This window comes from Adelges cooleyi, unplaced genomic scaffold, assembly GCF_023614345.1.
Source record: "Adelges cooleyi isolate 19-005CV unplaced genomic scaffold, UGA_ACOO_1.1 ACOO_flye_CR_arks_rails_tigmint_CR_PRNA_30, whole genome shotgun sequence".
In the NCBI taxonomy this organism is placed as follows: Eukaryota; Metazoa; Arthropoda; class Insecta; order Hemiptera; family Adelgidae; genus Adelges; species Adelges cooleyi.
This window is the reverse complement of record NW_026095971.1, coordinates 5812971-5826791: the sequence shown is the minus strand read 5'-3', so window position 1 is coordinate 5826791 and position 13821 is coordinate 5812971. Positions and strand designations below refer to the sequence as shown.

General features: G+C 28.1%; 1 protein-coding gene across 1 annotated transcript in view; it reads left to right on the top strand.

The window, feature by feature from the left end:
* The window catches only part of LOC126838802 (neuropeptide Y receptor type 2-like), a 96308-nt gene that overhangs the window by 25961 nt on the left and 56526 nt on the right, over nt 1-13821 (top strand). Inside the window, exon 2 of the mRNA XM_050573514.1 lies at nt 2145-2635. Coding sequence (XP_050429471.1) covers nt 2296-2635 — 340 coding nt within the window. The 5' untranslated portion in view covers nt 2145-2295. The remainder of the gene's footprint in view (nt 1-2144; nt 2636-13821) is intronic.

The following is a 13821-nucleotide window of genomic DNA, read 5'->3' as shown; positions in this document are numbered from 1 at the left end:
TTAGATATTCTCTTGTATTTTACCTCGAAAATAGTTGGTAATGTGATTTGTTAAACCTCGTAAATATTGTTATCCAAATAGTCATGTTGCCCGGGTATTAAACTACAGAATTTAAAATACATTTACATAATAATAACATTGTACAAAACACATTACGTGTGTGATTACATTCACATAAATGCTGTTAAGGTATTATATCATTTGTTTAATTGGTAGTACTGCGTTCTATTATATTTCGATGTTATCCGATAACAAAAAAAACTGTTTTTTTTTGTGTTTGAAAAAAAGGGGCTTCGACTTGTTTGGTCATTAGCATTAATTAGAACTTTTAAATATATTGTACTTTTACGCAGAGCTGGAGGTGAGGACGAGTATTGATATTTTAATTACATCATAGTAAACGATATTTAAACAAAAAAGTTTTCTGGAAACAGTTTTTTATAATTATCATTTTGGGTGTCATAGGATTAGCAAAATACATTTGATTAATTTCGGCTCATATGGATTGTATTATGTAGCGTTGGGCTAAAGTTATTTAATCTGGCTAAGTGATATTTTATTTGGTGATGAGTTAGATAATATATTCCTAGTAGGTACTAACTAAATTAATAAACAAATAAACTAATTGATTGTTAATAAACTATAGGAAATAACTTAATTGTTATGCATGACATGTTATAATATTTGAGATATTTTAATCAAAAAAATAAAACAATAATAATAATTGCTTAAAATTATCGAATTATTAAAATTGCTTTTTAGAAGTTCAAACATAATTTATTATATTGCTTTTCAGTAATTATTAAATAAACTTGTCATACTACAAAAAAAAAATACATAATAAATATTCAATTGTGGTCAGTAGTCGATTCCGTAAATGACTTCTACTAAAATATAGTATTATAATTTGGTAATTTAACTGGCAAATAAAAATGTTTTTTATATTTTAACATTGTTGGTCTGTCTATGGAAATACATTTCTATTGTTACTTATTACCAATGTATTTCACCTCTTAATAGTAGTTACTAGTTTCGTCCCATATAAAAACTTTATTCGTTCAAGTAATCAACACATACCAAATTTGGCTGTGTAAAGTATAATACAACTTGAGAACAATGAAGACATTTTCAGAGAAGACATATTTTAAGCACACTCATAATGGGGTTATTGAAAAGACCATTATTTAGTCTATTGAAGATACTAGATTACATATAAAACCACTTTAAAAATTATAACTTTTGTTTTCTATTTTTGTTTTCTCTTTCACTTTTGAAAATACTGCCATATTTTTCTTAGAAGACAATAGAATTCCTTTAAAAAGTACAAATGGTATTTTAAGTATTTATTTTTTACTGTCGTTTATTGTTCACCTTACTTCCATGGACTTCTTTGGACTTCCACTTGGCACTTGTAAACGTTGTCTACGTTTATTTTAGTATTTCCTACCCTATTCTAGTTCTCTTTTGATTTATTATTTCTAGGGTAGCAAACTAGAGTGACGTAAACAGTAAACTAAGTCAAGATGCTCTCACTGGGAATTCGGAAATTACAAATTCTTTACAGAGATACTCGATGTTAGTTGACTTGTTTCTCTTGACAATAATATGTATTACATTTTTTTTATTATATACATCTTTAGTTTGAGTGGGTTCTGTGAGTTCAATATACTATGTTAAATATGCCATAAATACAGTTTACATTTTTATTTGTCATTTAATAATAATGAAATTGTTTTGCGATTAGAAAATAAACACATTCTACTGAATAAACTAATCGATAACTCTAATATTGCTGTACGTCATTAAACAATATTTTACAATATGTCATGAAATTAGGGTGAAGGAAGGTATTTTCGTGGCATAAGCAATTTCGTGATATAGTTTGTTTGATCGTATCGCGTAATTCCCTATTAGAAAATTGTCTTGAAAATCACACTGATTGTTAAAATAACAGTTATTATATACGATATAAAATATCGTTTATGTCTAATAAAGTACTAAAATAAGAAATTATATGTAAAATGACCAAAGTTGTATTATACATTTTTTATGTTGTCCCTCTCTGATGGTACATAATACAAACGATTTGTATTTTTCATTACGGTCACTTTAATAATAATATTTTTTTGGTTTCTTTTTTCCAGAACGATAAGTAGAGTACGACTAGTCGATCGCCCAGGCTGCTGTAAAAACTAATTAGGGTGAGCCAAAACAAAGGCTACAGCAAGGGAAAGTGCAACCTGGCGGGCGGCCATCAATGAGCGTCCGGCCGGACATTGCTGCGGTAACGTGACCATGGTAAACGATAGCAGCGATTTCGGGGCATTGCAGAACGTTAAACCTAACACGTTTTTACCGCTGTACATACCGACATCCACAAACGGTTCCGATGTTAATCACACGGACCACATCGAACGGCAATATGTCGAAGACTACATATTCCAGACGTCCTTCTCCTTGGTGTATTTGATCATATTCACTTTGGGCACGTTCGGCAACGTGCTGGTAGTCTATGTGGTCTGGGCTAATAAACACATGCGAACCGTCACCAACATATTCATCGTCAATCTGGCCATTTCGGACATTATGCTCTGTGGGCTAGCCGTACCGTTCACGCCTCTCTACACCTTCACCGGTAAGTACACGAGTCAATACTTGTATGCTGATGAACACAGTGGATGTTCTTTAGAAACATTGGCAATTTTTCGTGAGAAAAAAACATAATATCTGGAATGCTGACCAAATGGCGCGGGGCACCCTGTATGGACGATATATTGTTGAACGATATTTATGGTCACTATTAATTGTAAACAACGAGTGATAAATTAAAACACATTAAGAGGGGGCTATCTTTTCGCTTTTATATTTGAATACATTTGAGTGATAGGGTTTTTTTTGCTTTTTACTTAAATGAAAAAAGTTTTTCAGTTTCATTCTTCTATTCAATTGAATAAAATGTATTGTTTTTGTGTACGTGTGTTAAATAGCATACAACTTTTTAGAGTACGTGTCAAAACTGTATTTAACTTTAAAATCATAGACATGAAAAATGAAACGTTTTTATTCGTTTTTACTCGTTTAATCGTTTAATCGTTTTAATTAGACTACCGTGAGTTACAATTAAATTACGATTTAAAATAATACTCGTACCATTTACGTTACAGCTTTGGCGTGCATTTGATTACAAAAACTAGTTGTATAGCTATAAAAAGTCTTTAGGTATATACTTCACACACACATACATACATACATATATACATATATATATATATATATATATATATATATATATATATATATATTAGTTATTGAACCATACTAGTAATATTATATCGTATTACAAAATACATAGTTACAATAGTTAAATGTAGAATATTTAAAAACGTTAGTTAGCACATGAAAATAATAAAGTAAATTTCTGTGTACGTTAGGTAAACAAATAATTCAAATTTTCAAACAAAAATATAAAAAATAATACTTTTATGTTATTTACCCTAGGTAATTAAGTTTTTTATAAGTATGAAGTTTCCATCACCCCCAGAATGTTAATTAATTAAAAGTGTTTTTTTCTTAGCATAGTTATAATGAAATAAATCATTTGTATTTAAATTATACACTATACTATAATTAGTAAATGTATTAGTTTGATGCATAAAAGTTTTAACACATTTATTATTGGTATAGTAAATTTATATTGATTTGCGCACACTAGTTAATTCTTAACTCCGCATGATATGTAAACTTCAAACCAAAATCTGACAAATTTTAGGATTACTGATGTAATAAATTTACTGATGACTGTTTCATCCTTATTCCAAAATAAACACATAACATTATTATAAATCATACACAATTCGGTCAGGCTATGCGAATTGTAGGTATTTGTTGTTACGTCAGATAATATATAATGTTTAACATGGACATATACAGACAATTCTCAATACCGAAATCTTCACAGTAAGCCTATATTGTTACAGAGTTGACTCAAGGATTAAATTGAGACAAGATTACGGATATTCTTTTTTAGCGCTAGAGTAAATATGGTAGGTAATATATGTTATTACAATAAATAACCTATAAGTATCGAGCTGTTAAAAATGGAATACGTAATTATTATTAAAAAACGTTATACGCATGTATTTTTAGTGGCATACCAGAAATGTAAAAACAAAATTAATGAAATGCGAATCATTATGTTCCTCGTGGGAATTCATTAAAAAAAGGCCGTTAATAATAAACAAACGAATATTCTTTGTTTTCAAGTTCCCGGTTGTTAAACTCAAACAAAAAAAGTATTCGGATAATAATAACAGTTTTAATTTTAAATTCATTCCATCAACATAACAATATAATCTTATACGAAACATGGTAATTAACCAGTAGCTATTTTAATATTTTTTCTTTAATTATTCGAGTTCCGGAGTCCGTTAATTTCTGCTGTGCAATTCGTTAAATAGATTGCACGTGACTTTTTGTCAAATATTGGTTACTATAACAATTTTAAATAAGTCACTAATATTTATCGTCTTTTAATTAATACCGTTTAAGGGCTTCTATACAGACAATAAAATTGTCGTTAATGATTATTATAGCGTTGAATGTAGGCCATATTTTTTTTCTCGGGGACTGCAATAATTTTGCGGGCAATATTTTATTTGAAACTTTTTTTTTCTGGATACATACAGATGAATAATTGTAGCCGATTTAATCTGAAAATAATATATATATATATATATATATATATATATTATATACATTTAGACGATTATCGTAGTTTCTTTATTGGGTAACGCGTGCAACGAGTAGTTAACGTATTGCCAAATATTAGCGTTTGTTGAAAAGCTATAAAAAATAATAAAAAAAATGACGTCCTAAATTTTTCGAATTACTCAATTGGGATTCAGGGCCGAGCACTTGCCATCAATTTCATGTCATTTTTGTGTCTGCGTCCCGGAGTGTGAATGATAGCGTACGCCGTGGTATCCCCATTGAGTGATTTCCCAAATCTCGTAAGACAGAATTCCTTCTTCTCTTCTCCACGGCCGGCCATACGTTTATGTCCTTCGTCCAGATACTCTTCCACGCGAGCACAAATCATTTATTGCGTTGTTCTAACGCGCAAACCGCTTTCGGCGTATTACATATTGTATAGATTGATTGCAAATACTAAACATTTAAAATACGTAATAAAATATGTTTTAACTTTTGGATGGTTAATGAAAAATTCGCAATATAAATTATTTTGAAATAAAGTTTAATTTTAGAACGACTATAGTAATTTTATCGGTAAAAATAGTACCTACGACTTAAGGCGTTTGTACATTCAGCGGATAGAAACATATGACCATAACGAGTTTCTACTAAAAACTCATTTTCATAGAAAAAGTAACTGATGTCGTTTCTGCAATTATCCATTCAAGTTTATTATAAATAATATTGTTTGGGCAAAACGTTTTCTCCTCGCATGAAGTGTTTTTACTACTGTGTGTGTTTTAATTCCATTTTTAAAGTTCACGTTTAACCGGTACCTATATAACTTATTTCTTTATGTAAATAATAATTGTACGGTCGGAGTTTTTTCGGTGTGTTATTTTGTTGCGTTAAAGGGAATTCGCCGTTTAAACATTACCCCAGCGTGCCATAAGTGTAGCGCTCCGGCCTCCGGGGACAGTACCACCCTTTTAGGGCCAAGTTTCAACATTTAGATATCGTACCTATATATAAATAAATAAAATCGCGTGACATTACTTTCGTGCTATATTTTATTTAATGAGTTTAAACTGTCGTAAATGTTTGACGCCATCCGTATAGAATGCACTTGGACAACGTGGCTGTAAAAAATAAAACAAATGTAATATGATAAATAATATTTACTATGACTTCGAATGCGAAAGTCAATAGATGCGATAGAAATATGAGATTTGGCTGGGTAGAAATTTTAGTGGAAAAAAAAACATGGTCAATATTATCTAAACGAAAACGTTCCAAACAATACACTCGGAGATCGAGTGGTTTTAGACTTACCAAAAATAACACAACTAAAATAAATATAACATTTTATTGAAAAAAAAAAATTCTTGGAAAAAACATGTTTTTATATTTCGTTTTGGGTAAATGGTCGTGTTTTAAAGAACAACGTTTGTTAGTTTTGTTCGTTGAGCCAGAAAGCTTACACTGTATGAATAATACAATTTATTTTTCCGGCAATCGGACAACGAGATATGTATAGATTTTAACCACCTCACCATGCCGTTTGTTAACCATTGCTTAAATTTGTCTTCTTATATTATAATAAAACTTGAATACATTTTTTAAACGAAAAATGTTGGTTTAAATCTGATCTATTTGTCTATGAAATTGTTTTTATAAAAATAATAAATAATAAATAACATTATAATATTGCATTTTTATGTACACTATGTCAGATCTTCGATAACAAGAGCTTTTTTTTCAACGGATTTTTTACGAAAAATTTTAAGATGCTCTTCCAATGGTTTGTCGAACTTACCCACTCCATAGTCGATTTTTTGCTTTTAATAATAGTTAAATGGTTGATTTTTTTATAAAGCATTTCAAGGTTCACTTATGTTATTCTCTCGTATATACTCTGTCTGCATTCAATATCGCTCCATATATTTTCCTTAAAACTTTTTTTCTCGGATGGAAGCAACTTTTCTTCATCCCCGAGTGGTGGACCATGTCTCACAGGCATACATGCTACGGGCCATATAGTTAATAGAACCAGAGTTTGTTTTTCCTAACTTCGGATATAGTAACCATGAGTTAAGAATTGTTTGCTCATACTGCGACTTCCAGCGATTTAGTCGAAAATGGTCGTGCATGATATTGATTTTGCCTTTTTTTTGAACTCCTAAATAATAATATATTAAAAATCATCCATTCGCCCGAAAGAATAACTTCCTACTCTTATATTACCTCTTTGTTTTATTTCCATTTCGACAATTAATCAAATTTTACTAATTACAGAGTAAAATTGGATAATAAGTAGAACCCCTCTCTTTTTTACTTTGATCCAATAGGGATGGTTTAACTACTTTAATAATATTATGTATTATTAATTATTATCATGAACAACAATAATAGTATTAATATGGAAGCCATATTTCACTTTTCAATGTTACATTACAGAATTTTTTTTAGTTTACTTACGCATAAAAACTTGTTATTAAACTATTTTATAAATACCAAACAAACCATAATTTGAAAGTTTTAACAGACGAACAAATTATAACATACAGAAAAAAACAATCGACAATGGATTATATTTGTAATTTGATGAGCAAATGATATTACATACAACATGATATAATACATGTATTTTTTCTTTTTTTACCTTCGCGATATCTTGGGCGTTGTCAGTTTTTTAGATGGGGCTATCATTCAAAACACATGTGCGTGTACATCAAATCCCTTTGGGTAGTTCCGGCTTTATGCGAATAGGCGTCAGACAGTCGGACAAATCGGCTGCTCGCCATGTGTGAAAATTATTTAAAACGAACAACTGAAAATAGAATATATTTTGTATTGTTCACCTTACATATTATTTTAAACTAATATTACAATGTATAATAATCTATAATAGAATACATAATACAATACTGCGATATTTCATAAATCATAATAATACAGTACTGAATACCGTTTAGTAGATTTGACAAAATATTTTCAACGCATTACTATAATAACTTATATTCTGGTCTCAGACAACCATTGACGCGCGTGCGTTGTGCTACTCTGGGTAGACGCTATTGCTTTTCCAATAACACAGAAAAGAACATGAATACATAATTCAATTGTGATTATAGTATTATTGTATATACCCATAAGTCATAGCCCATGTATGGGTATGTGTTTTTTTTAATGGATTACCTTTACAAAGAATACTATACCGTTTGAATGACTATAGTGGTTATAATACCACAAACTATCAGCTATTGTTGGATATTCTAAACTGACATGTCTCCCTTTGTAAGTCGTGGATGCATATATTTTTGTTGAATACCAATATTGTTAGCTGTGCATATCGATTATGATAAAATACAATTTATATTTAAAAATGTATACACCATAACGTAAAGTGAAGCTCGAACACCAAAAAAATCTACCAAACAAAGTTGTAAAGTGTTATAACGAACCATCTTCGAACTGGGCATTAAAAACATTACTCACAGTCAACTATTTTGATGAAAAGTGCCCGACTCGAGTAGTTAATGCAAAACAAATGTTTCACAAAATAGTTATTACAATAGAATGGAAAACAATCAAAACAAATAGATGTATCACATTTACTTGTAAAAACAAATGGATCTGATATAAGAAAGTAACAAAATATTATTTGATTTTTAATGTTGTGAATACCAATTATTAGTGAAACTAGGTAAATACATAGACATTATTTTTGGGCATTCATTGAATTAATTTCCATGACTGCAAACAATCGAAACTAATGAATTATTAATAATATCAAAATCATTCGTAGAAAGAGAAACAACACATGATATTATTCAGTTTATAGTTAAGCGGTTTTTTTTTTATAGTCGGTATCCATATTACGCTGATTGATTATAAAATAAATACTTTTGTCCACCAACATCAATCTATTTTATACTAAAATTAAATTCATAGACGATCAATCAATACTTAATTCGTTTATTTACAATTGCATATTATGATGTATAATCCATCATTACTATTTGGATTTATAAAAAAATGTGTAACCTTTATTGTTATTACTATATTGAAGGCAATAGCTCAATTTTAAACTGACAACTATTACGGCGGTAGAGTAACATAATGTTGCAGTATAGTATACTTATTACTTACAGTAAGTAATATTGTATAGTCCATTTCCAGTATTCCTATGTAATTTTCATATTAGTTTCTTATAGTTTTATTTTATTTTATTTGGAAGTTTTAGATTAGTTTCCTCTTGCACAACCATGGGCTTTTGAGGAGATCCATCATAATATTAAGTCTACCTCCATTTCATAATATTGTAACTTGTAATTGTAATGACGGAATAAATAAATATTATTATTATTCTAATTTGCCGTATAATTAGCTATTAATTGTAATTAATTGTATTATTAATATACGATAATATCAAACCTTTATTTTGTTTTAACTATATCCAGTAAACTATTAGAAGTTAACTAAAAATGTATAAATGCGTTTATAATGGTAAACGATCCCTACTCAGTTCACATTCTAATCTAAAATTTTAAAGTATACATTTCAATGTTAAAGTGTTCATTTAACTAACTTGTCAAGTGATATTGTATACGACGTTGCTTGCCGTTAAAAGTTGCCATGACGATGGTAAAGGATACAATTTCCTACCCAATTATAAATACAAGTAACATTTTATTAACACTGACTTTGCTGTTATACTTTTCTCTTGAATTATTTTATAAATTAAACCTACTTATATTATCTGTCAACCACCATACACATGCATAATGCGAGGTTAAAATACTACAATATTTATATACATACAATAGGTATAATTAAACCCATCAAAATTCGTGTCACTGCTTCCATATTAATCAAGAGCTCTTCGTTTTTCATGCTCAAAACCTACATGAGATGTGCTCTTAATAATTTCATTATTTCCATTAACTGTTGTCGCTCTGAATATGCCTTAGCCTACTTTTTCTTTATAGAATAGTATATTATATTCTCCGCACTAGAAAATGTATTTGATATACTACGAATGATTAAATTTGTATATGGTAATATTATGTATTAACTATTATAAAAATGTATTAAAGTGAATAAATAAAAAATAAATAATTTTAGTTATTATAGAAAGCCTTATAATATACTTATAATATAATGCAATGTCGAAACCAGGATGATTTATTTTTTAGGTGGAAACTATTATTCTAAAATAATATGCTTATTTTAATAATCGATATATTTTATTCAAAACAAGTATGTATACATTTTAAATTATTTAATAAATTTGTAATAATATATATTTTAGAAAAATGAAAACTATAAATTACAGGTAAAAAAAGTGTACATAATATTTCAATTGTAGTTAGTATTTTAGATTCCTTTTTAACGTTCTGCAATTTTAGCTTCGATGTGATTTTAATGTCACATTTATTATATAAAATCAATATTTCATTTTGCTTTGAAATTCTTTTAATTAAGAATCATAAGTATACACGTAACTAAATTTATATCATTAATGCAAATTATTTTTACAGGTATATTATACAAGTAATATATTTATAATGTTATTATCAAGTTTTGCTGGAATATCAGATTGAAATTATTAAAAGAACTTTTTTGTTTGAACTATAGAATATATAATATATTTTTTTGTTATAGCGTTCGGCAACCTTTCTCCTTACTCGTCTTGTACCTTTTGTATAACTTTTCGTTAAAAAAACAATAGAAGTTTTAATTAATGCGTCAAGTCTAGAGAAGCGTAAAAACATTTCTCACCCGTACCAATATAATAATTCAATTTTAATTAAGTTTCCACCATCCACCGATTTCTTGTAACAACACAGTTATTGATAAGTAGATAGGTAAAAAAAAAAAAAAAAATACCCATCTCGTAAGTATGTTTTTTTATGCTGCTTGTATTCCTTTACCCTTGAATAACTTACACGTTCGAATGGAAAGTCCAATTAAAAGTTAGAATGATGTTGGCATCTTCTCTGAAACAGCCCAGTTTATAAAAAAAGGTAACAACTTTACATAATATTTTAGTCATCTCTGCTCTTGCTACCTATGTTTATTTTGATTAACGATGTGAAAAATCCATATAACAAATCCTTAATCCTTTAGTCTTAAGGAGCCTCTAAACTAACATTTTTAAGCGCATTGTATAAACAATTATTCAATAAAATTTAGCATTGAACTAAAATTTGTAAACTCTTATATTATTATCATAGCCAAAGAGGTAGCCAAGCTTACTACTTTCTTTATGGGTGCTATAGGACCTTTTTGTTTATTTAGTTACTGAAATATATTATTTAGAATAACTATAAGAAAGTAAGAATATAAACGCTTTTATGACATATTTGAAAACAAAAATAAAATTTTGCCTCTTAGCTCCCATAGGCAAGATGCTAAACGTTATAACAAAAAACATATTTTTGAGATCAGTTCAGTAGACTTTGAATAGTGACTTCACGTTTAAGTTTTTATTTGTATACAATTAAGCTCGTTCGTTTTCCCTTAAGCCTATTAGCTTTACACAGTTGTATTTTATGAAAACCGTCATTAAATGATGTTGGTCATACTGTATTAAAGATTTGTATTTATTTTTATTTTCTACGAATAGTAATGATTAAGAAAAGACAAACATTAAGAAAAATGTGTGTAGTACAAAATGTACCACACACATTTTTCTTATTTTATGACACAAATAATTAATAAACAGGATATCCTCGCTATCATTTATTATGGTTCATATTAAAATTAATGAATATTTCGCTCACAGTTGTATGTGATAGTACTGACATATTATTTTAATTTGTATTATTACAGACATGATGCTAATATTTTATATTACATTAATATTATTGTCAGTATAATATTATATTTTATACCTCTCTTATGAGTGATATAATTATTTTTATTATTAAAATATTATCTAAATAAATACTTTGTTTCTATTTTGTTAGAATTATTAATTTAATAATTATTTTACTTAAAAAGTAATTTCATACAAAGGCTATTCTTTATCGTACAGAAATGTATTTGAGTAGAGCATATCAATTAATTTCGTTTTATAAAAATTAGGAATAGGATTTTATTTAAGAGCAATTCAGACTATTTTTCTAGATATTAGGCTTGGATAAAATGAGAATTAAGTGTAACTTAACAACCACGAAAAAATATAAGTTTTTATGTGTAAATAAATATATAAAAAAATAAGTGTAACCTTGATAGTAGTTTGTATAAGTACAATAATCATTTAAAATCAATTGAATGAACAACCAATATAATAATAGTTTTAATTAGTTATGTTAAAAATATACAATAAAGACTTTGGTATATGAAACGAAAACGCAGGCTAGGTGAAGACATGTTTAATCAATGCAATAAACTCTTAGTTTACTGTAAATTAAAATAATGGAGAAAAATATTATAATGTTTATGCATAGATATACTCAGTCGTAAGTAATACAAATTTCAAATTTTGTTATGTATATACACTTTAATATCGGTCCATAATAATTAACTCAAGTTTTTCAATATTTTAATATTAAAATATAGTCTTTAAATATTGATAAGTTTGAAAAAAAAGTTTACCAAGAATAATAAATTGTCATTTCATCATTAGATAGAAGTATTGCCACTGTACTGGTGGGCTTAACAATGCGTAATTTATATTTAACATATTTAAACAGATAGTTACAAACTATTTCACCTGTTTCATGTCGCCGGATTATGTTCTGACTGGCATATTTATCTACATTTTTAGTGGTCTCTGAAATGCTTTGTCGTTTGGTAGACCCAATGATGACCTAAGGTCTATTAAGTTTAAATGGAATTTATTATCCCAGTAGTCATCCCATCCCAGTTACTCTTAAATACCACTGCTTAGGGTCTTCTATTCACATTCATGGCAATTTTTCGTGGACTTGGTTTGTAAGGTCCGTGTCACTTTAAAAGCATCTGAAGCTCCTTTGGGGCTAACCCTGGAGCCTAATGGATTGGTCCAGAGAAATTCAATTAATTTTAGTACTTCCATAATTTCATGTGTTATGACGTTAGTGTCATCTATGACACTGAAATACTGAACAAAGATAACCATGACAAATACTTTAATTTAAATACTTATTGTAGATTATATTTGACAATGGACTTTTGTACATTAAATAACGCAATAAAAGCCGCCATACAAATGATTATTATAGTAATATGTTTAAAAGGGTTTGTTATAAATTAATAGGACATATTATAAACTTAAATTAATTAGTTCTTATTTTGTCAACCACTTGGTTCTTCTGAATATTTTAGGTTCCTTCTTTTAAAATAATTATTTTTTGTTTTTCAATATATCCGTAATAATTTATGTTAAAATATACATGGCGTATGAACCATTATGTAACTATATATTTCTTATAAATAAACGATGAAATACAATTACATGAAACTTTAAAGACAAAACATGAATTAATCTGTATTTTTATTATTAAGTAGGTTATTATTGAACAAAATGACGATATTAAGCTGTAAAAATCCACTTTATATGCTGCTCACTTCGCTATTTATACTCTTTAAACGGATATTATGCTTTTATCTTGTAACTAAGCTAATTGTATCATTGTGGTACAGTTGCAACTTGCAAGGTACTTGTAGTTTATAACTTTAAAACGGAAAGGCTGAAATTAGGATGTGTTCTATCTAATTCATATTAGTTAATTGTATTGTGGTTAAGCATGTTAATATAATTAACACCGCATTACTTTGTACTCAAAATATCCCCATAAACGTCAAACTATCTAAATCCTTTGTCAAAAACCTTTGGGTAAAAGGTTAACTACCCAGCGATAGTCTCTTATTAGTTAAGTTATCCTTTCTATTATACAACTCAAATTAAATTACCAACGATACACATGGTTCCAGTTACTCTGTAATTATTAAAATTAAAAAATTTACAATCCACAATAATTTGTATCCAAGTAAAAATAAAAATCCTTATTTATGACACTATGACAAAACACCTATATAAGATTCAGCATATTTTATTCATGTTAAAAATACTATGTACCCCTAGAGGGTGTTACTTATTTAAAATAATTAAATAATTAAAGTATTAAACATTCCATA